Source organism: Phlebotomus papatasi, chromosome 3 (assembly GCF_024763615.1).
Source record: "Phlebotomus papatasi isolate M1 chromosome 3, Ppap_2.1, whole genome shotgun sequence".
Lineage (NCBI taxonomy): Eukaryota > Metazoa > Arthropoda > Insecta > Diptera > Psychodidae > Phlebotomus > Phlebotomus papatasi.
Window position 1 is genome coordinate 57723108 of NC_077224.1, and position 23467 is coordinate 57746574.

Sequence of the window (23467 nt, forward strand, 5' to 3'; positions counted from 1 at the left end):
GTACAAAATTTGTTTTTAAGCACAAGGAACCAAATTATAAAAGTAAAGCATTAAAAATATACAAATAAAAATGAAGTACTAAATTTATCAAGACAAAAAGCCCTGTCCAAATTGTACCATTGTCCAACTTGTAGCACTGTCCAACTTGTACCACTTTACCCTATTGCTTTATATTGTATTTAAAATAAATCAGAAAATTTCAGAGTGCCGAAATTACTGGGAGTTTTTCCAAGAATATTGTACCGTGGAAAAGTTAACGTAGTGTATATTTCTGTAAAAATAACTGAATGTATATCTAAAATGTATTTTGTCATATAATTTATTTTTCTTAGAATAAATTGGTTATAAACGTTGACATTTTTGACAATCTTCAGTGAGGAAATACTTAAAAATTTTATTCTAGATTTTGAAAAATGAAAAAAAAAATGATTTTTTTAGAAAATGTTTTAATGAACAAACCGAAAGAGTTTTCCTCTTTATTTTTAAAATTCTTTGACTTGTTAAATCTTGTTAAACTTAACTTGTTAAACTAAACTTTTTAAACTAAACTTAAGAACTTAAGTTTAGAAAATTTGAATCGTGGAAGAAAAATAATATTCGAAAAAATATAGAAAAAGGAATATTGAAAGACAGAAAATTTAAAACAAGATTTAAGACAGGGAGAGGTAAACATCTTGTTACTTTTCCACATAAATCAATATTTTACAAGATTGTACTAACTCGTTTACAAATTTTATCTTAGTATTTAGTCTTGTAAATATTTAACTAAAGGTGAAAAGGTAGAATATTTTCAAGTAAAGAAATTCTGGGGTGACATGGTAACTTCTTTTCGACAGTATCGACTGTCGATTATAAAAATTTTAAATGATAATTACACTTTTTATGGATGTTACAAGTCTTTATCAACTACCAGATACAGATTTATCGATACTATCGATTCGATAGTATCGAAGAGTTATCATGCCACTCCTGAATCATTTCCGATAACCTTTAAGCAAATAATTCTTTTTAAAAGTGTAAGGAATGTACAGGAAACCCATTAATATCCTTCATTATTAACATACTATTACTGATTACATTTAGAATCATATTGCACTTCAGATTCCCTTTTAAAGTCAAGGAAATATTTTGTATTGTATCTTGATTTTCAAGAAATAAACTTAAGCTTAAGACAAATTTTAAATTTTTTGTAAAGAGACGGTTTTAAACCGGTTTCATCTCTAAAAACCGGTTTTAAAACCGTCTCCAAAATAGAGCTGTTAACCAATTTTCGAAACCGGTTAAACGTTGTTGGAATCACTAATTAAAATCTACCAATATAAATGGATTTTTGATTTATCTAGAGCACAAATTGTGTCTTTGTCACCCTTTTTAAATTACTTAGGTGAATTTTGAGTCTTGTGTGCATTCTTATAAAGACATTCTTATGCTCTAGGGGAAGTGCTCATAATTTCGGACAGCTTCTAATTTTGAACACTTTGAGGGTAAAATTGGACACTAAAAAATTGATTAAAATTTTCTTCCAATATTTGATTAATAATGTATTCTATCTAAATATTTGTTCTTTTTAGAAGATTTAAACACTTAATTCGTTAAATTTTGAATACGATTCGAGTTAAAATTACTTTGTTGAAACTTCAGTGTGAGCAATTGCTTTCGAGAAATATGTCAGAACTGCGAGTTTACCTCAGTCTTACTTAGCTGTGATGAAGTACTAACATTATTTTCTCTATATTTTTAAGTGATATTCATATTCATTGAATATTGTATTGATTCACGTTAATAGTGATTTGTTTATTTGATCTGAAATGAAATTTGCCTTGTGAATTACATTTTTCGTGTAAAAATAGACAAAATATGTCGGAGATTTACCAATAAGGTGAGGTGATACTTGCTATTTTGCACAGATGTTTTTTCTCGATATGTTGTAAATTTTTAACTTTTCTGATGACTATGTTGTATAAATGCATAGAAAAAACAAGGAGAATCATCTCTACGAATGAAATTTAGTGAGAAAAGACTTAAAAGGGTCTCCGAAAGGCCAAGGAATGCCCGAATCCGTGCGCACTTGGGGAGTACCGAGGTCAACTCACTTTGATGAATGATAGGGGAAGTGGGGCACCTTTGAAAGTGGGGCACCTTTGAAATTGGGATTTTTCACCTATTTTTAAATATAATAAAGTCTTATCGTGATATAGTTTAGCTTCTGAATTTGTTTGTGCAACTAAATTATATCACTAAGGCCCAATTTTATTTAAAAGTAGATGAAAAATCCCAATTTCAAAGGTGCCCCACTTCCCACTATGGAAAGCTTCCAGACTCCTTGTGACAATTTACGATTTCTTCTCATAAACAGTAAGAAGACTTGGTAGTATAGGCTTTTGAAATGGAGAATAATGCCCATCCTATTGAGGTGGATTGGATGTCCGAAATTATAAACAGTGTCCAAAATTACAATCAAGGTGTCCAAAATTTGAGTCAAATTCACCTCTATATATCAATTCATTTTTAAACGTATTGAGACTAATTTTAGTAAAAACAAAGACGATAAACAGTGCTAATTTTTAAACAATCCTTCTGGAAAGAGAGTAACAAAAAAAACAATTAGTATTGAAAATATCGCACTTCCAATATGGAACATTGATACTTATAAGCACTCTGTCCAAAATTATGAGCACTTCTCCTAATATAGGTTTTTTTTTATAAAACTCTTCTTTGCAATGTCATTTTAAAATTTTAGTCTATTTTCCCTGTGTCAATAAATATTGTTTTAAGACATTTTTCACATCAGAAGATAGACTTAGATGGAAAGTATTTTAAATATAAAAGTCAGATTATTTAACCTGTCCATTTATTAGGGTGGAAAAGCCGTGAAATTCCGTGCTTTTGATCTTGTAAAAGAGATTTTAATCAGAATTGCTCGCAGGTGAAACACTTCAATCACTTCTCTTTTCCTTTGCATTTTATTTCGCACTATTGATGACTCAATGTAAGACCGTGAGCAACATTTTTTTCTTATTTCACAAGACATCATCTTATATTGCAAATTTGTTTTATTTTCAAAATATACAGATATATTTTTTTAATATGTCTAACATGAATTTCACCACTTTCTGGTTTCTTCTGTGTTTTCTTTACCAAAAGAAAACACCTCCTAAAATACATTGAAGAGACTTCAAACAAACAATTATTTTTCTTCGTAGATTAATATATTCTTAAAAAATTTCGTACAATCCATCAGATTTTTTTTTCTTTAGTATAATTTGATAAATTTTTGTTTTCAACAATTGTGTGAAATCATTCAGTAAAGTCAGGATGGAATATTTTAAATACTTTGTTCCAGCAAACTCCTTCCACAAATCCATAAATTTGCAATTTTATTATAAAAGAAATACAATGCTCAACTATGGAAAAAAAGAAAGAAATAAAAGCAAAAGCTTCTTGTTGAGAGAATAAGTTGTTTTGTTACCAAACTTTAAAATACAATATGACCTTAAAGAGTTAATATTTTTCTCTTTCCATCTTGTTTCAACTGAAATAAAAAAAAATAGTCCAACAAAACAAAATGCTGTAGAGATTGAGAGGCAAAGAATTATTGGACATTGTGTTATGAACCTGTATGTATTTATGGCACTATTCAAGTTACACTATTATACCGATTATGTTGATTTATGAAGTCACCGAAATGATATTAATCAGCATTATCGCACACACGTATCAGTACGTGCGAGAAATTAGATCCTAGTATAGCTTATTTAATAAACCAGTTTGAGGATGCTATAAGAGAAAGATATCAATATTAGGGTTAGTAATATTTTACGTAGAAAAATATATAAGTCTTGAATAGTGCCTGAAATCAACATGTTTATGTGTATATCACCATAAAGAGTGTGTTAAAAATCATAAGATTTCAAACTATTGTACTTTTCTCAGCCTGTTCTTCCGTCCTTACTTTAGTAAACCCATACATCATAGCAAAACTAACTAAATAAAGCAAAATAAAATTATAAACTGTTGACAATGTCCAGCATGACGACAATTATATAAGTTATATAAATCTGTTCTGTAAACTAAAACTATTGAGATGAAATTATCAAAATTTCACTCTGGCAAGAGCTTAATCAAGTGCATTTCTATTAGCAATAATTGAGACATAATTGGCAAAATGTCGCTTGTATCAGCAATTGTCGTAACTTTGTTTGGAACGTGATTGACAGTCTATCTGAAATTTATGGAATAAATACAAAAATATAACAGTTCATATAAGTCAAAATTCCCAAGAAATTTATGGGAGCAAAAAACAAATTTCTGAGAGCCAAACCGATTTTAGGGGTTTTAGTTTTTGTAAATTGTTTTTATTCCTATTTGTCTTCTATTATATTTGATTCCTCTTTGACAAGAGTCCATTTCCGCACAGTACTAATTTGGCTATTCATAAGATTCATAAAAACCAGGGGCATGACATTTCCTATGTTTCCTATATATTTTTAGCGTGCCGAAAAAACTTTGGAGTTTATTAGGTGTTTTATGTCATTGTAGAATGAATTACCAAAAAATACTAATACAAAATAAAAGCCAATTTAATAACGAAGAGGCAACCGAAAACCCCAAATTGGCAACCTATGTAGTTTTAGAGATATCTTGTGAAATGTGTACAAAAACAGGAAAAACTTTACACTATAACCGGTCGCATTTTTCAGACCTAATGTCACCCCCTGATAAAAACACTACCTAGCTCTTTCGAAAATAAAACTACACTCCAGTAGATCAACATGATCGGCGGATTTCTCTCCCGAAAATCACAAATCTGTTTAATTTTGAGGTTAGTTCATAAAAAATCCATTACGGGAAATCATTCCAGAAAAACAAAATTTTAAAAGTTTTGTTTTAATTTTTTTTTTTAATGTCACTTTGTATTAGAATTTCGTAATTGCATATTAAAATTGCACGAAAAATACTTGTAATTTAACGAAAACACAAAACACGTAAAAAAAATTAAATCGAGCACTTGCTGATTCAAGCGACCAAATACAGAATGATCCTAAATAGATATAAATATTATATAATATAATTATATTATAAAATAATTTTTCTTTGCAATCTGTCTTTGCACAATTGCAAGACACTGAGGGTGTTAAACATCAACATAGTTAGAGCTAAATTATTGACTAAGAGTTAGGATATATAGAAAATCTGCCAAGACAGAGAGGCCCCAAATGGCTGAGGAGGGAGATTGTTGCTGGCCAAGAGCTAGAGTACCGATCGCCTGATGTCTGGCTTTTCATCTTCATCACTCACATACATTCGTGTTAGATCAGATGCCACGGATGCTGTATCGCAATTGCTGTCAATTGGAAACACAAACAGACTCTCGAGATAGAATGAGACTGCTAGTGAGACATCGAAAAGAAATTCACCTGACAACATCTTCGACAGCCTGCACAGATGCGTTCCAAACGGTAGACTGGAAGTCATCATTTGGCCTTTCGCTGTCACAATCCTCCTTGTTGGTCAGATGTACCACATTAACAAGGAGCGGTGGATCAAATGGGGCCTCCGGAGAGCCCTCAAATATACCACCACCTTCACTGTTGTCCGAGACACCGTTGGTCTTGGGACTTGGAGCACCAGCATGGTCTGGAGTATCATGCTCTGAACTGGGGAAAAAGAAGAAACGTCCAACACATAATATGCTGCCAAGTAATATAAGACGCAAATCTATGTCTAGCAGGGTCGATTGAATCAGTTTCTTTTCTTTCTCAATGTTTTGTTAAAAAATCTTTCTTATATTGCTGGGATTGCTGGTACATAAGAAAATGACTGCTTTATAATTTGGTTATGAGATGTATTATATCTCAAGAACTTTAGATACACTTATGCAGCAAAAGGGAATTAATTAAAAAAAACACATCAGAATTCATAAGAGAAATTTCTTTAAAAATTCATGACATCAATAGAAGTTTTTTTTGTGTATGACGTTTTTACGATAATAACACTGTATCATCCATAATTGCAGTTTTTCAAGATCAAATACTAAAAAGGCTCTAGAGATGCAACCGAATGTAGTCACATTTGGAAAGGTCTTGGATTTTCTGAAAAGTTTTAAACGGTTCTAATCAGTTATGAATCGGTTACGAACAGATATATAATTTTAATTCAATATTTAATTTTTTTTAATTCCACCTTATTTATAAGGTCTTATTGGCTTATAGCCCATTAAAGACCGCAGATTAAATTGTATTACTATTAAGATATTTTGAATGATCTTTAAATTTTTTTTTGTAATAAAATGTTAATTTATACTTCTTCGGCCTGAATTGTTGAGTAAGGTTTCCTTTGCATCTATGTTTCGCTGTTCTCTTTATAAATTTTATACTTCATAATAATTTTACATCTACTGATCTAAATAATATTTTGAGTCAAACTTTCTGCTTGGAGATCTTAGGTATTTTGAAAAACTTTTAAAAACTAGTACATATTGGTACAACGGGTACAACCTAATCCATGGTGGTAATCGCCCCACTTAAGCCGTAAAATAAAATTTCAGACCAACAAGTGTCGATTAGGAACCAACAAGAAAATTGTACTAATTCATTCTTTTTTAAAGCTCTGAAAACTATTAGTCCTTTTCTCAAAATATATTAATAAGGCACAGTTTGTAGTTTCATAAAACAAGGTATTTAAGAAAAACACATTTAAATCGAAATATTGAGTTAGATCTTGATATATTATACTTTAGTAGAGAACTCTATAGCATTTATTCAATTTATTTTATTGAATGTAATATTCTTCAAGACAGTCTCTCTTAAAACATGTCCTAGAATAGAGTAATGCTAGTATCAAAAGAACAGATTAATGCTAGTATCTATTTCGTTTCGTTTTTGAAACATTCTCAAAAATCGAGAATCAAGAACTTAGAATCGAAATATAGGGATGTAATCATGGAAATGCGTTAAATGAATACCGATGATAAATCTATTGAATGCGTGGCCGAAAAAAAACTAACATACCCAAATAAACGTTTCTTTTATAATTTATACTTTCAAAAATCCTGTAACAAACTATAAATGTACTAATTTCGTGTACTTCTCCTGAATCTCAAACAAGTGGTCTATAATGGATTTGAGAAAAGCTCTATCTCTGATTAAAAATGGTTCTGGATGATCTTAATTTCATACGAAAAATGTGTGATAAAAAGCTAAGATAGATCCCCTAGTCTTGAGTCTTCTTCAGAGAACACTACTATGCAATTTATTTAACATTTAATGTTCTTTTTTTTACCTTTTCTAAATAGTTTATTAGGATAGAAGGAAATGTGATCTAAACATTATTATGATCTATAATTACGTTAAGCCGTCCTTCGGCATAAGCCGTAGGTCTGTCCAGCATATTACGTCTTGAAGCCTGTTTAGGGAGAGGGTAATGTCGGCTTCAGACTGGAGGTTTAGCCCAGTCCCGAAGGTCTCAAAAATCTAAATAAGAAGCAATTTTATTGATTTTTCAAAATCTAATGAATCATTTCCCTTTAATATCCAATTCTAAACAACAATTTCCTAAAAAATCGTGCCTGATGAGGAATTAGAGGAGTTAAGCCGGGTGGCTAAGACTTACGTCTGAAACCAGTATAACTTAAAATAATTGCTCCTCGAAGCTTAAATAGAAAGTCAAATAATACCTTTTTATCACAAGAAAAATGTGATATAGGTGTTTTAAATCAGTGGCAGCCAAAATCCCGAAAGCCAAAATCACAAACGCCAAAATCCCGAAAAGGCCAAAATCCCGAATGTTCAAAATCCTGAAAGGGATGAAATTATGTGTTGGAAAGTGTTTATAATAATTTCTTAAGACACAGAAGATTTCCCTTTGCCTCCAGTAAGCGCGGGTGCAATCGTGGAAGTAGCTATAACACTTTAAAGAATTTGGGATTTTGGCTTTCAGGATTTTGGCCCATTCTAGATTTTGGCTTTCGGGATTTTCGCGTTTGGGATTTAGGCTTTTGAGATTTAGGCTTTCGGGTTTTGGCTTTCGGGACCCGTTTTAAAGATAGTCATAAAATGAGGAGTCTCCAAAAAAATATAAATTATTTATATACAAAAGAATTACGGAAAGTTCGATCTATGAAGCTTTGAGTTTGTTTTAAATACATTTCGGTAAATATTTTATGATTTAATCACTCAATTTTTAGTCAGGCGGTGGAAGTAAATAAATATTTATAGAGTTGATTTGCAAAAGCTATTAAAGAGTAGAAAAAGAAGATTAACACTAGCTATTGCGGCTATTTCTTACTCTATTGATGATTTATTGTCAAGAAGGGCTATAAAAATTCTGCTTAACAATATAAAGTGGTTTAGTATAAATTTACTACTTTCATCACTTAATAGCTGCATAAATTTGCAAAGACGTTTGTGAAGGAGATAGTATAATGCAAAGTGACAAGTTAATTACATCGTAAAATGGTTTTGAAGTAGCAGAATAAAAGATGGATAAAAAAGTTTATTTATTTCTGGAAGGTGCATTTCAAAGTAGTTTTAAACGTGAAAAACCATTGCAACTGAAACAGTTAAAACGCCTTTTCCTTTGATTATAATTTATGGAATTGCTTTAGAATGATTTATTTAGTATAACCATATTGGCACATCTTTGTAATGATTGTATTGATGCTTTGTCGCTCAAATGCAATTGTCTTTTGCGAGAAATCACTGAGAGAAATTTGAAAATCAGTATTGTTCCGAAATCGGTGTAAATATTATGCTTTTTAGGTGTATAAGGGGTTAAAGTTACCCATTAATGTTAATTTTACCCTTAAAAAGGTGTAAAATTAACATTAAAACATGTTGATATATTTTTACACCTAAAAAGTGTTAAAGTTATGAGCAAAAAAAGTTAATCGCACCCCCTTTTTTTCTCAGTGATTACAGTTTTATGCCTTCACTGGGATCTCTTTGGAATTATATTGGAATTTTTGAGCTTAGTGTGAGATTTCCAAGGTAAGTGCATGTGTTACCGAAACAATTTTGAAAGCAATCACACTGTGTCTTTTTCAATGAAATGGCCCTAATCAGTGTTGGGGATTAATTAAATGTGTCTTATTGTAGTAGAAAAAAGGGTAACATGACTTTTTATGTGCGCCTAAAAACTCAGACTTAATCTTGAATTTATCGATTTAAGAGCGATTTGTGCTCGGTGATTTTATATGGGTGAGAAAATATCCAACGAAATCGACCTTTTGCCAGCTAAAATCTCTATTCTTATCATACCTATGATCGAGCGTTGTCTTACTCTGCATGACGATCTGCAGCCAATTGGGTAGGGAAGGTGTCGATGTGGGTTCAGGTGTGAATCTAGAAATTGAAAGTTGAACATTATCACACCCTCAAGATCACACACATTGCACCTTCCCCTGGAAAAAGAATGCAAAATGGTTGAGCAATAAATTGTGTCAATTGCATTACCTAATGATCGAACTGGTTTGCTTCAATCCAGGAATGGCAAAGTGCTCACTGGAACCCTGCAAGCCATCCTGTTTGGCATTGAAGTGATTGCCACATTGTGATCCCTTTAGCTGATTCACGTCGAACTTCAAGAGACCTGTAAGACATTTTGGATTAGATCTCTTTCAAATTACAGAAATTCTCTCTCTCGCTTTGACGAACATTTATCAATCGGTCCCAATTTCTCAGCAATGCTGTATAGAATATCAGCTGTCCAGAACTCAGGGATGCGTATAAATAATTTTCCCGCATCAACGGGCAAATGGAAGCCCAATTTATGCAGGAGAAGCATAAAAGGCTGATATAGCAGCACAGCACATTGTTCTCCTGTCCAGGGAACAACAGGAATGGACTGCTTCTTCACTGTAAAATCCAATATTCACGGAGATATCAGTCTGATATCTCACATCAAAAGACCTTTCAACAACTTACAAATGCAATGATGAGGAACGGGTTCCATCGTCTTCACATCGGACTCCACAGCAATGTCTTTGGATGTTAATTTGCCCTGACTTATGCACAATTTTATGAAGCAACATTCAACAAGAACCTTCTGGAGCCACAGAACGAACTTCCCTTTGTTCTCCTTGTAGAGACGATCGCGAAGAACCTGCAACAGTCACGCTCTCTTAATTATTCAAACATTTCTGGAAAGATGTTGCCACTTGTTTTTGAGACAATGTAATACAAAAAGTTCAGAGATTGTTGCACTTTTTATGTTGCATAAAAGTTCATTGAGTGAACTTTGAGTACTTAGCATAGGCACATCTTTAAATTATTTTAATTTTTCCTACAAAAGTTACCTAATAGTGATCTTGCGCTGGTATATCCTTAATTTTCTTAATTTGCTATGAAAGCAATAGGGCAATGGCACCCATTAATGCTATGGTATGGTTTGTTAGCAATATTTCGGTAATCGGAAATTGATAAATTATAATATTTTATTAAAATTCTCAAATATTGCAATATTGATGAAAAATACACTTTAATAAAGATAGCATTAAGATGGATATTAGCATAAAAGGATAACACAACTCTAAGTAATATGCTTTTAAATAAACATAGTACATTTTTAATTCACAGAAAGAATGATTTTACACAGAAAAAATATTTTGTAAAAATGTTCGTAAATGTTTGTGAAATCCTATGGAGGACTTACGAAATGCTCGTGAATCATATAACCCACAAACAAGTTCGTAAAATTTTGTTCTTTTTTCACAAACATTGTTCGTAACATGATCATTTGACGAACATTTTTTGTACTTTTACAAACATTTGTTCGTAAATGTTCGTAAACACAAAAAATGTTCGTAAAATTTTGTCATTTGTTTGTAAATGTTCGCAAAATGTTCGACAAGAAAACAAACATTTACGAACAAATGACAAAATTTTACGAACATTTTTTTGTGTGTTTACGAACACTTAGGAACAAATGTTTGTGAAAATACAAAAAATGCTCGTCAAGTGATCAAGTTACGAACAATGTTTATGAAAAAAGTACAAACTTTCACGAACATGTTTGTGGGTTATACGATTCACGAGCATTTCGTAACTCACCCATAGGAATTCACAAACATTTACGAACATTTTTACAAAATATTTTTTTCTGTGTATGAATTCTATTTAGGACTCACGAAATACTCGTCAATCGTGTAACCCACAAAAAAAGTTCGTAAAATTTTGTATTTTTTTTACAAACATTGTTCGTAATATAAACATTTCACGAGCATTTTTTGTTTTGTTAAACACTTTTTTTTATTTATCCGGAAAAACTTTACGAACAAACGACAAAATTTTACAGAAAAGAATATTTCGTAAATGTTTGTGAATTCCTACTGAGGGGATTTCCAAAATGCTCGTCAAAAAGTTCGTAAAAGTTTGTAGTTTTTTACAAACATTATTTCTAGCATGAGCATTCGACCAGCATTTCTTTCTTTTACAAACATTTGTGCGAATATTTTTGTTTGTATGACAAAACTTTACGAACAAATGACAAAATTTATCGAATATTTTTTGTGTGTTTACGAACATTTACAAACACATGTTGGCAAAAGAACAAAAAACTTTCGTTATATGATTATGTTACGAACAATGTTTGCGGAAAATTGCAAACATTTATAAAGTTTATAATGGATTAAATAATTTACAATTACAGTGGGACCTCGATAGGGTCAACCCCTGACACAGTCAATCTCCCATAGAGTCAACAGTTATTTTTTTACTCTACGGACTCCGATAGAGGCAACTTGGACCCAAATTGACTCCGATAGAGTCAACTTTTCTATTATTATTGAACTAATAATATTGTATGACTTTTTCAAAATTAAAACCAGTGTTTTGATGTATTAATGTAGCGTTTATAACAGAAAAAAAACAATATTATGATAAAATTCGTATATTAACTGTGGAATCAATTTTCGACAAAATAATTTTCTTTTCGTGATTTTAAGCGTTTTGACCGATTGAAAGTTCTTTTGTCTTTTTTCTCTTGACTTAGAATTTTTTGATTAAGTCCTATGATCCCGTATGACATGTTTTCCTGTATTCACAAAAAACAAACGATTTTGGTGGCGAAGGGGAGGAGTATGGAGAAGAAATGAGGGTCATAAGAATAATTCCCAAGTTGACTTATTAGGGGGTCATCTGAAGACTCCAAGTAGATATCTCTAACCATTTAGCGCCCATTTTCAGAACAAGAAGAAAATGAGAAAAATTGGTTTTATTGCTCTTTTTGTGAAGTTTAGAGCCAACGTTATGTCATAACGAAAAAAACAACTATCAATCTCTTCTTTCATACAATAACAGTTTAAAATAAATTCTAATTAATAACGTTAATTGCATCAGAATTTTCAACAATTAAATATCTACCGGAGCTCTTCTAAAAAAAAGTAAGAAAAGAAATCTTTAGGACAACTTTTCCTTCTCTTAACATCGTGGATGAACCTCAATGTTATCACATTTTTCACTTATAAGATACTTTCTAATGATAAAAACATTCTGTAAAATCATTCCTTAATCTCCAACTTTTTCCCAAACATATTTGGTTTTTGGCCCAGAAGGTGTAGAATTTATGGGTTAATTAATTAATATTCGACTATCGTGTTAAATTTATCAATTATCTAGTACAAACATAAAATAATACCCCTTTATATCAAAATTTCACATTTTAATTAATTTTTTTCGGACTCCGATAGAGTCACCGAATCCAATGGAGTCAACAGGCCTGGAAATAATTAGTTGACTCTATCGAGGTTCCACTGTATTTTGTAAGTCCCCAGTAGGCATTCACAAACATTTACGTATAATTTTACATTTTTTGTTCTATGTAGGAATATGCTTAACAACATAAGCAAAATAAGGGAATAACAATTGGAATTTGTACCCTCCAATCACTTTAGCAATCAATTTCATTATTTTAGTTAGGAGGACTCACCTGAATATCATCAGTTGGTTTATTTGTGGGAGTAAGGTTGTCTTTCAATTCAATCCCACTTTCTGCTGTGCTTGTGGAAGCTCCAGGAGTTTTGATATCTCTCTCGTAGTGAGCATCTTCCAGTTTCATGAAGTCATCAAATTCCAAAAGAGTAATAATGTCCTGCTGAAGGAGTTGCTGAATAATGTCAATGCGAGTCTTATGGCGAGTTCCATTGTCTTGGAACTGCTTAAGAATATTCCCTATAACATCCCCGGATTTTTTATTCTGGACATAGTACCAGTAGAGTGTATCAATTTCCTCTTTGGTCCAAACTGATGGGGCAACTGTTTCGCCATTCTGGCCAGGTTCTAGACTAAAAGCTGGATTTGGTAGCTCAAGGGGTGGCTGTTGAGGAGTGTTGACAAATTTATGGATAACGTATTCAATCAGATCGGACCAGTCCTGGCAAAAATTGAATTGAAAAGTTTTATAATGCTGAATTTTATTAAAAAATCAGTTTAAATTTAAACTTACATCGCATAATTCGTAATCTGTCTCCCAGATTTGAGTGTAAGTCTTGAGGATGATGGGTTGAAACAGAGTGGCCACTTGTCCAAGATCCCCTCCTATGTGGTGCATCATGGTAAAAATGCAGTCATTGACACATTCTCCATTGTCACGAAAGTCCTCCAGTAGCAATCCGTAGTGATGCATGATCTCAACAGTGGCAAACCTGATGAAAATTTCACATCATTAGTGTCACTCACCGCAGTAATTGATTCCCCGGACAGAGATCACTCACTGTTTAATGTGCTCCAGCATTTTGGTGCTACCTTTATGTTCCGGGAATTTAGCGACACCCTCCAGCAGCAACAAAAGAATGTGATTGGTGACAATTAAATCCGTGAGATACTGCTTGCTCTGCAGTTCAGGATTGAAACGTCCCAGGAGCAACATAAATAGACACTTAAGATCTTCAGTGGCGCCAATTTGCAGCTGAAGAAATCTCAGGTGTTCCTTGTCCTCGTCATTCAAATGACTGATTTTCTTGTATGTGTCCAAAGCCTGGAGAAACTCCCGAATTGCCGTGACCACGAGATGCATCCGTCTGAGGCATGGTTTGAGATCTGGACTCTGCTGCTTTGTGGCCAGTTCTAGCTGCTCACACAAGCTCACACCCTCGTATGTCAAGTAACTAACAATCTCAAAAGACAGCACGGAATTTATGTGCTCAAGATCGAGCTCAAGTTGAGCAGCAAAACGCAAAAAGTAGGTGACTAGCCAGAAGAAATGCGATGTATCAATCTGAACTTGCTGCAATAAGAATATTAGACCTCAATGAACCAATCCCTATTCCCCATAGTCTATGAGTCATTACCAAATCAGTCAAGAGTTGTGCGTGGAGTTCTTGCACCAGGCAACCATATCCCTTAAGGAGGAAGTCTACTGTAAACTCCTTAAGGATGTTAGAGATATCTTCATCGGTTGGAGTATGATAGAGCAAGCCCTTCATGTTAATTCTTAAATCAAGAAATATCCCCATTGACCACTGGCACTGTTTAGATTCAGATCGAAATTCAATTCTTACATGTTGCTCCTACTACGCTTAACCAGTTTCTTCCTTCGCAATTCCTTTTTGTCTTGAACGGTTGTGGCATTTCTCTGCTTATTTGCAGCATTGTACCGCTGCTTTTGGTTACACGGTGGCTTCTGATGCACCGGTTTCTGCTGTGGAGTCTCATCTTCGTTGCTTGATGTGGAAATGGACTCATGCTGATCTTGAGTACCATATCCACAGTCAGATTCTGACTGCGATGATGGTCCACCGGTGTTTTGAGCAGTGCCAGATGTAGCACTTGTACCTACCTTCTGGGATGGTCCTTGTTGCGGACCAAAAGCCTTAAATGAAAAATATTATCAAATCACCGGAATAGAGGTAAGATTAATGAGAAATTTGTGTCGTCACAAAGGTCCTCAACTGTCGAGACTCTAGCATTTGTGTGTGTGGTCAGAGACTTTACAGAATAATTAGGTGTCTTTTTGTCTAATTGTTGTTTTCAAACTCTTTGATACTGATTGCGTCTTCCTCGGAAATGGTACAGGTCATACTATCTTCGATTTTTCCTTCAATATATAATAGAAGATAGTAAGACCTTCAACCCTTCCTATATACGCAATTTTTAGTCTTGTCTAGTCCAGTCTGGTCCATAGTCCAGGATTGTTAAAGGTATTATTGCGGTAATCCAGTAGAAAGTCTTTCTTTATTTTTTGTATGGAGAAGTGGAGTACCTTTAACCTTGAGCACTTTGAAATTAGTTTTAATTTCCTATTTATAAATGGAACTGGACCTTTCAAAGATGTAACTTAGCTTTACAACTGTGAAGCTAAATTGGATTATGATAAGGCTGATAAAACTCAGTTCTATTTAAAAATAGAGGAAAAATCCCTATTTCAAAAGTGCACCAAATCTAAGGTACTTTATTTTCCCCTACTCTCGAATAAAGTTTTGTCAAATTAAGAAGAAAAGTTTGTCAGACGGATGTTCTTCCATACGGAATATGGTAAAGTTTTGTCAAATCAGGGGCCTACTGGATCTTATTAAAAGTTTGTCAAAAGGATCTTTTCCTATATAAGATATGAAAACAAGTTTTGTCAAATTCGTAAACCTCTTTTTGACGAAATTTTAACAAGATCCGTTTGTCCACTTAACAAAAGTCTTTTTTTTTAGAGGACTTAAGTCTTGGTTTCAGTTCCTTGATTGTCTTATTCCTTAAAGTGTTGTAGATTGGGTTTAGACGGTTTATATGAGTTTTTTTTATAGTACCAAGGGTATACGTTTGACGTAGATCAAAATCAGTTCATAAACTTATTTGATACAAGAAATATTAGTATAGTTTCATATGGGTAGAATTTTATACCTCATTATCTTTCGTTTTATATCAATTTAAGATGGCAATCAATCTCGGAAAACTGATTCTATATCCATTACAATGATTACTTTATTTTATTTAATTAATATTATAAAGTAAGAATAAAAGTTTCATTGTGAAACTTTTGCAACCTTTTCTTTCAATGTATTAGATATGAAAAAGATCGTAAAAGAAAAACAAAAATAAAACTTGAAAACATACTATAACTAAAGTATTTAAGTTTCGAGTAAATCCATTACTAATAAAAGATATGCATTCGGTTATAAACAAATAACCGTATATAAAACAATAATTTGCAAATCTCACAGAACTTAAATAAAAAAATATACATGAATTAATTTTTTTTTGGTTTTTCAATGCAACACTTCATAGGACATCTTTCTATTTGTCTTTCTATCTTTTTATCAAACCAAATGAGATAGTGCCATGTTCATGACATGTATAATTGTCTTTATAGTGTGAGTTGTTTTATATACGGTTCATTTTCAGATATACAAGTATGCAACCTGTAATCCAGGTTCGCTGTCGTTTTCTTAGCGAAGCCGGTATTTATAATTCGGAGGCAATTACAAGTAAATCAGTAATTTTTCAAAGTGTTTCCCTCTTACTAGAATCAAGGAGTAGGTAACTTCATTACCATTTTTTAAAAATGGAAATAGAGACCTCCGTAGATCATTTGATCTATGCGGCGTAGAGGCCCCTGGTCCATGGCTTAGAAATAAATTATCTAACAACATAATTCCAGGCCCATCTAGTCATGCACTGTCACTGTCTTTATGTCTCAATGAAACTACACCGACATTGCCCAAAAAAATCCGGGAGCACGAAAGAAGCATCCGCATTGCGGGAAAGGCGGTCCTGAGCGATCTACACTGAGAGAAATCCGAAAAAGTTAAAATAACATTCCGGAAATGTTCATTTTACCCTGCAATCCGAAATCGGTGTAAATATTACCCTTTTAAGGTGTATTAGGGGTTAAAGTTACCCTTTTTCATGTTAAAGTTACTCTTAAAAAGGTGTAAAATTAACATTAAAACATGTTGATATATTTTTACACCTAAAAAGTGTTAAAGTTATGAGGAAGAGAAGTTAATCGCACCCCCGTTTTTTCTCAGTGTACGTAGAGTACATTATTCCAACACGGGATATACAACTTTGCAACATGATCGAATTGTAACAAATATATCCCGATACGATTAATATAAAAAGTTAAGTAGATTAATTCATTTAATAAATTTCGAACACGCAATAACTAGACTTTAGATCTTCCCATGACAAAAAGGCACTATACAAATAATAGCAAAAAATTAAATTTGGTCAGCAGAAAATCTGATTTGAAACTTTATACAACTTTTAAATGTTTAAACTCATTTTAAAAGGGACAGATAATCCTAACCGGCTTATGTAGGTGAGATTCTTAACGTGAGATAGCTCGGAGTGCATGCAAATTCGATTTAGAGCTGAAGTTGGGAGACGCCATTCAGTTATCTTGAACCAAATTCGTGAAATTATGCAAATTTTGTATTTAAACCAAAATATCAAGGATTTGGATGAACTGGCAGAAAAGTGATATATAGGTGAAATGTAGACCAGAATGTTCTCTATAATTTTCCCATAGAACATGATCTCATCGATTACTCAGAAGCCAGATAAGCGAGGTTTTTTGTTTCTTAACTTGTTTTTTCATCCAGAGTGCCCCAAGTAGTCATTTGTTGAACTTCAACTATATCAAAGAATTGTTGTATTTTGTGAGACTTTCCATTTAAAACCCTATTTTAAGTGTCTTGGTGGAGTAGAGGCAGTCAAATTGGCATCTGAGTGATTTCAAAGCGTTATTATGGGAAAAATCATTTTTTTCACACTTAAACGGCAAAATCGGAGTGATAGCGTAGTCTGAGCGGAAAATGATGTATGGACGAAATGTAGAGACAAATGTGTTCTACAATTGTGTCGAAGTAATCATCAAAATCGGTTCAGCGACAGTCGAGATAATTGAGGTTATGTGATATTGAAATTGGTTTTTCGACTGTGGCGCCCCTGGTGTTGGTCCCACGAAGTTCAAATATTCTAGAAAGTTGTAGCATTTGGTGAGATCTTTCGTTTAAGCCCTTATTCATCAAAATCGGTCACATAGAACCGGAGATATGATTTTTTGAATTTCGTGAACTTTGACCCCTCATATCTCCGGTTCTATTGAAACCACAGCGCGCATAAGCACCATTTTGGAAACGTCCCAGACTGGACTACAACATACTAAAATTTCATTAACTTGCACAATGCCGTTTTTGAGAAAAGTGACTTTGAATTTCGATGAATTTTGACGCTATCACAGCGCCACCTGTGGTGACTTTTTAAACTTCCATCTGAAAGTTCTCATCGAGACGAAACCAAAAAGGTAAAATTTAGGTCGCTATGTTAATTAGAACCGGAGATAGAGGCCGGTCAATGTTCGAACTTTGACCCCTTATAGCTCGGGTCCGGGGTAATGGATCGACTTAAGGTTTTTTTTGTTTGATAGGTATAATCAACGGCTACAACATACTAAAATATCAGCCCGATTGCATAAGGAATTTTTGAGTTATTTAACTTTTAAGATTTAAAAATTTTCTTTTTAATAATAGCGCCCCTAGCGGTGGTTTTATGAACTTGCGTTGTTAGAAGGGGAAGTGGCATTTCACGAGAGCTTTCCAAAAAGCCCTCATTTTTTAAATTCTGACAATTAGAACCGGAGTTATGGCCATTTTAAGAATTTTTTTTTGGACCCTTATAGCTCGGGTCAGGGGGGTCAGGGGACCTTAAGTTTGGTACTGATAGAAAGCTCTAAGGCCCAGCTATAACATACTAAAATTTGAGCCCGCTCGATGCCATAGGGGCGGAGCTATTGAGAAAACAAAAAAAGGGGGGTCTTCAAAATGGCGGAAGGAGGGGTGGGGGGTGGGGGGTCAATGCACCATGTTGCAATTTTCATACGATATTTAACCTTTGCCGAAAACCGCAAGTCGATATCTTTTTTAGTTTAGGAGCTATTAAGCTCCAAAGAGCGGCCGGACGGCCGGACGGCCGGCCGGCCGGCCGGCCGGGAACGTAACTTAGCCCCCCATGTATTCGTGATCAGGAAGTGGCGAAACACATTTTGGCCAAGTTTGAGCGCGATCAGAGGACATGAAATTTTGTTAGGATTATAGTAGGTGAGATTGTTAAGAATCTCACCTAATAAGGAAAATAGAGTTCAGTATTTTCCCTCAACCACTTTATGGATTAATTTCAACTTTAGATTTTCTATTAACCAAAATTTAAATATTTTTACTGATCACTTGTCTTTTTGCCTTACAAAAAAAATCTGATTTACCCGGACTTACCTGACTCCACAGAGTCAACTGAACTATTAGAAGTTTGATTAAAACGGTGCATTTACTTTATGTTTTACAATTTTGTATAGGTTGTTCATGCCTTTATACTATGTAAAAAAAATAAATAAAAAAGAGGATCGCCTGATAAAGTTCATCTGATAGAGAGAGTCTGTAGTTAACAAGTTTTGATTTTTTATGGTTTTAAATAAATAATTTAATGTCATTTTAAAATCTTTTGTAAATTTCTGGAATATACCAAATACACGAAACTGACACTACGGACGCTTAAGTCACTACATCCAGATATTGATTGTTTATTTTTTCCGCTGTTGTATAAAATTATGCGTTTTATTTATTGCAACACAAGTACTCGTCGTCATTACTTCTTTTTTATATTTAAATAACAAACCCTGTTTTAAATATGTACATCTAATGAGTTAAGGGGTTATGTGGGTCACGCAGACTAAAAATACAGCCTATTTTCTTTATATCTTTTTTAAACATAATAAAAATATATTTAATTCAAACTCTTAGCATATAGAGGTCCAACATTAAAAAAAAAAACTATATTATCTGAAATTTTCAATATTTTAATTCAGCCATTGGTACTTGATTTTTGGAGACTGTTTTTGAAAAAAAACCTATTAAAAAAATATTTCCTCTTATTGTTAGCTGATGAGTCAAACTCGTACTTGAATGGTAGATTTTTTTTGAATTGATATTTATTGATATATTTGTATAAAGTTCTCTAAAAAAGTACAAATTTCAAGTACCGTTTAAGTAGGAGTTTCACTCATTATGGCCGCTACACACTATGAGAAATTTCTTTAAAAAATGCCTTTTTAAAGAAAATTTCCCCTATCCTTCTAGGCAAAAACGTCAGAATTTTTTAACCCTTTAACGACGAGACGCTTTTTACGGATTGAAAATCAACAATGAAAATTAAACTGAGAAACATAATCAATGATATGTCTTACATCTAACTTTGGAAAGTCCAACAGAGTCTGATTCGGTGTATTTTGTGCTTCTATGAACGGACAAAAATAGCCCAGAAATTTAAGTAATTTTTCTGACAAAATCAACTAATAATATTTTTCGCTTTAATGATAAATATTACGTATGAGTATTGTAGTTTTTATTGCCAAAAGGGTTTAGCTTAAAAAAAATTGGAAGTATAAAAAATAAATAAAATCAATTATGTATTTGAGAATTTAAAAATTCGCTATTTTTGAGCTTAATTATTTACTACATAGCAAATAGCTAGAGATTTGCAAAAAATATTCTAGATTCCTTCAACCTTCCACTTTACAATTATGTACAGACATAAGAAAAAAAATAAATTTAGGTAGTCAGGAAAAATTATTTTCTTTATGGGACACCGGTGTTCCAATCGTCCTTAAAGGGTTAAAAAAGGCAATTTTTGACGAAAATCGTTTCTAGTGTGTAGACACCATTAGATAACAGAAAATACTTAATTTTTTTTCAGATTTGATATACTCTGAGAAATCTTGTCCACCGAAAAGTATGTTTTTTAACGTCTCCGAAAATTAGGTCCCTACGGCCGGATTTTTAAATTTTTTAAATAATAATTTTTATGAAATATAGTTTAAATATTGTACTTTTATACGCTTAAAAGCTTAAATAAAAATTAAAAATTTATTATGTTGAAAAAAATTAGAGAAAATATTCTATTTTCCAGTCTTTGTGATCCATGTAACCCCTTAAGTTTAGTATAAGATCAATGTTTTAATAAGCTTTTTGAAGCATTTGTTAGTTTCATTGTCTTATATAGATAGTGTTACATGTCCCCAGACAAAGAAAATGAAGTGAGGAAATGATTAATTCGTGCTGCAACATCTATTAAGACATTAGAGTCCATCATTTGGCATCCTCTCGAAGCACGTTGTAAAATCAAGAGCGCACGACTTTTCATTAAAGTTCGTCTCCAGAACACAATACAGCTGTGCACAAAATCAATATTATAGATTTTTGAAACATTTTTGAGCCCAATAGAATGTGCTGACATTTGAAAAATGCGAAGTGCCTTCAGCTTGGGCATAAAGCTCCAACCTAAAGCTGTTAATTGAATTACCTTCCCACACGCGGACTCAATCAAGAGAGACCGAAAAATTGCTGCAAGCATTTTTGCGCAGTGCAGAAGATGGAATCGTGATTCAGAGAGAGATATTTAGGCGAGAAATTTTCTGAGGCGCACTAATTGCTGTGGAAAGAGGTGTGATCACAAACACTTTGCCAGAATCTGCAATGAGATTCACTTACCTGTTGCTTTTCGCCGGTACCGCTAAAGTTGAAGGTGGAGGTGTGGGTGGTCTTTGGATGCGATTGTTTGGTGTTGGATTGGTTCTGGGGCTTTGTCTTGCTCCGCATTGTTTCCATGCGACAAAATTGAAGGGATTCCTGCATAGATGACTCAGATGTTTCCTGTGTTGTTCCCGAATTGCGCCTTTCATCGTGTACATTCATTTTGCTGCTGCCTGCAAATGCAAAGTCTTCGGTTTATAAATTATCATTGCTCAAGCGTCATTGGTAGTCAATGAGCTACTCGCCTCCATTGTCCGATGAATCTGACGTTGGATCTGACGTTAGCATGGGACTTGAATCTCCAGAACACTGTTTCGGAGGCGACGTATTGGATTCATTGTCGTCGGAACTCTCTGAAATGGATGACTCAAACCATATGTTGAGTAGCTTCTGGAGTGTCCCCACGTGCTGGTCCTTGTACATCAGGGCAATCACCTGCACCATCGTCACGCCCCAATACGCTCGCTGAGGACACGACATCAGGTGGATGAGGAGCTTGTCGACGCTCTGCGTGAACAAATTCCACACGATCTGATTCTGCATGGATGTTCCACCATGATGTCCTCCATGATGTGCCTGCGCTGGCTCTGGGATATGCAAGATGTTCCGCAGTAGCAGAAGGCAGTTGTTAATGCCATCGCACTGCTCCACACCCAACTTGCCTTCTTTCTCTAGGATGCTTCTCATGTAGTCCAGCACCGCTTTGGTCGCCTTGCTGTCCGTGAAGGCTTCTTTGCTCTGCACCAGCAATTTATTGAGTTCAAAAATTGTATGGCGACCAACATCAGTGCGGGACATCATCTCCATGGGGAGCAAGCATTCCACCGGCACCGTCAGATTCACGAGGATACGAATGGTAGCCTCGATGAGTTTCTCATCTTTCACATTGAGCAAAAGAGGGATGATATCCTTTTTTATGCACTGACTAAAGCCAATGGCTCGCCTAAAAGTTCTTAGGGTGTGATCCTCGATGGAGAGCTTATAATTGATTTCCTCAAGGAGTGCTAAATTATTTGTAAGGGGAAAGAAAAGAGGAATTGAAAATATAAAGAATAAAGCACAAATGAATATTCCATTGTAGTTATTTCTACAAATTACATTATGTTAAAGTGTTAACCGTTCTTGATGTCCGAAGGAATTTAAGTCACGCCCCTTTTGCAAACAGTTGATTTTCAGTCACTATAGCTACCCTTATAGTTTTAAAATTATAGTCGTGCGATTCGTATTACGGAATTTATAGAGGTTACTCATCAGTAGATCAAGATAGAATTTTTCGAAATAATTTCTTGTAAATCTCTGTTTAGGTTCAGGATATGCTTGGCTAAAGACTTTCCCTGTGATAGTGATATGTGATAGTGATAGTGTCTCATTTCCGATTTTACTTAGAAGGATATGTGGTCTCGCGGATTTTGCAAAGTAATTTTTGAAGATTTTTGGATTCCACGAAACGTTTCTAGGTAAATTGATAAGATTTTTTCCACATGAGTAACCCTTTGAATCGGGGAGTAAACAGATCTGCCACTCACGGTTTATTTTGGGTGCCGATCAGCGCGATCCTGGAGACTGATTGCACCAGACAGCGCAATCTTGGAGACAGAGGGCTAATTTTTGAAGGTCTCACTCGCACCCGCGAGCTCTTTAGTGGCCGAGAGAAATTGACTGGCACACCCCGGAAATTCTTGAGTACGTGCAACGAGTACTTTATGTTATGGAGAAGTCGTTACAGAAGGATTTAAATCTACGGGGTGTGCGAGTGGATTTCTCTCGGCCACTAAAGAGCTCGCGGGTACGAGTGAGAGTTTCAAAAATTGGGCCTCAGATTGGGCTGACTGATTGATCGGCGATATGCCGATTTTCCACTCTCGATTCACTAGCTGGCTATACTTATTCGCCTCCTGCTTTGAATAACTCTAAAATCTCTTAAACTTTGAACTACCACTTAAAGCTCTAAAACCGATT

At 33.9% G+C, this 23467-nt stretch overlaps 1 protein-coding gene across 2 annotated transcripts in view; it reads right to left on the reverse strand.

The window, feature by feature from the left end:
• Positions 1–3035: 3035 nt before the first annotated feature.
• The window catches only part of LOC129806993 (protein timeless), a 35119-nt gene continuing 14687 nt past the window's right edge, over positions 3036–23467 (reverse strand). Inside the window, exons 3-15 of one of the 2 annotated variants that reach the window (XM_055855937.1) lie at positions 21754–22512; positions 21467–21696; positions 14495–14805; positions 14285–14426; positions 13709–14220; positions 13441–13639; positions 12925–13368; positions 9924–10101; positions 9654–9854; positions 9453–9588; positions 9258–9341; positions 5418–5657; positions 3036–5344 (exon numbers count right to left, since the gene is read on the reverse strand). In XM_055855937.1, coding sequence (XP_055711912.1) covers positions 5251–5344; positions 5418–5657; positions 9258–9341; positions 9453–9588; positions 9654–9854; positions 9924–10101; positions 12925–13368; positions 13441–13639; positions 13709–14220; positions 14285–14426; positions 14495–14805; positions 21467–21696; positions 21754–22512 — 3530 coding nt within the window. In that variant the 3' untranslated portion in view covers positions 3036–5250. The remainder of the gene's footprint in view (positions 5345–5417; positions 5658–9257; positions 9342–9452; positions 9589–9653; positions 9855–9923; positions 10102–12924; positions 13369–13440; positions 13640–13708; positions 14221–14284; positions 14427–14494; positions 14806–21466; positions 21697–21753; positions 22513–23467) is intronic. The other variant, XM_055855938.1, reaches the window with a different exon arrangement.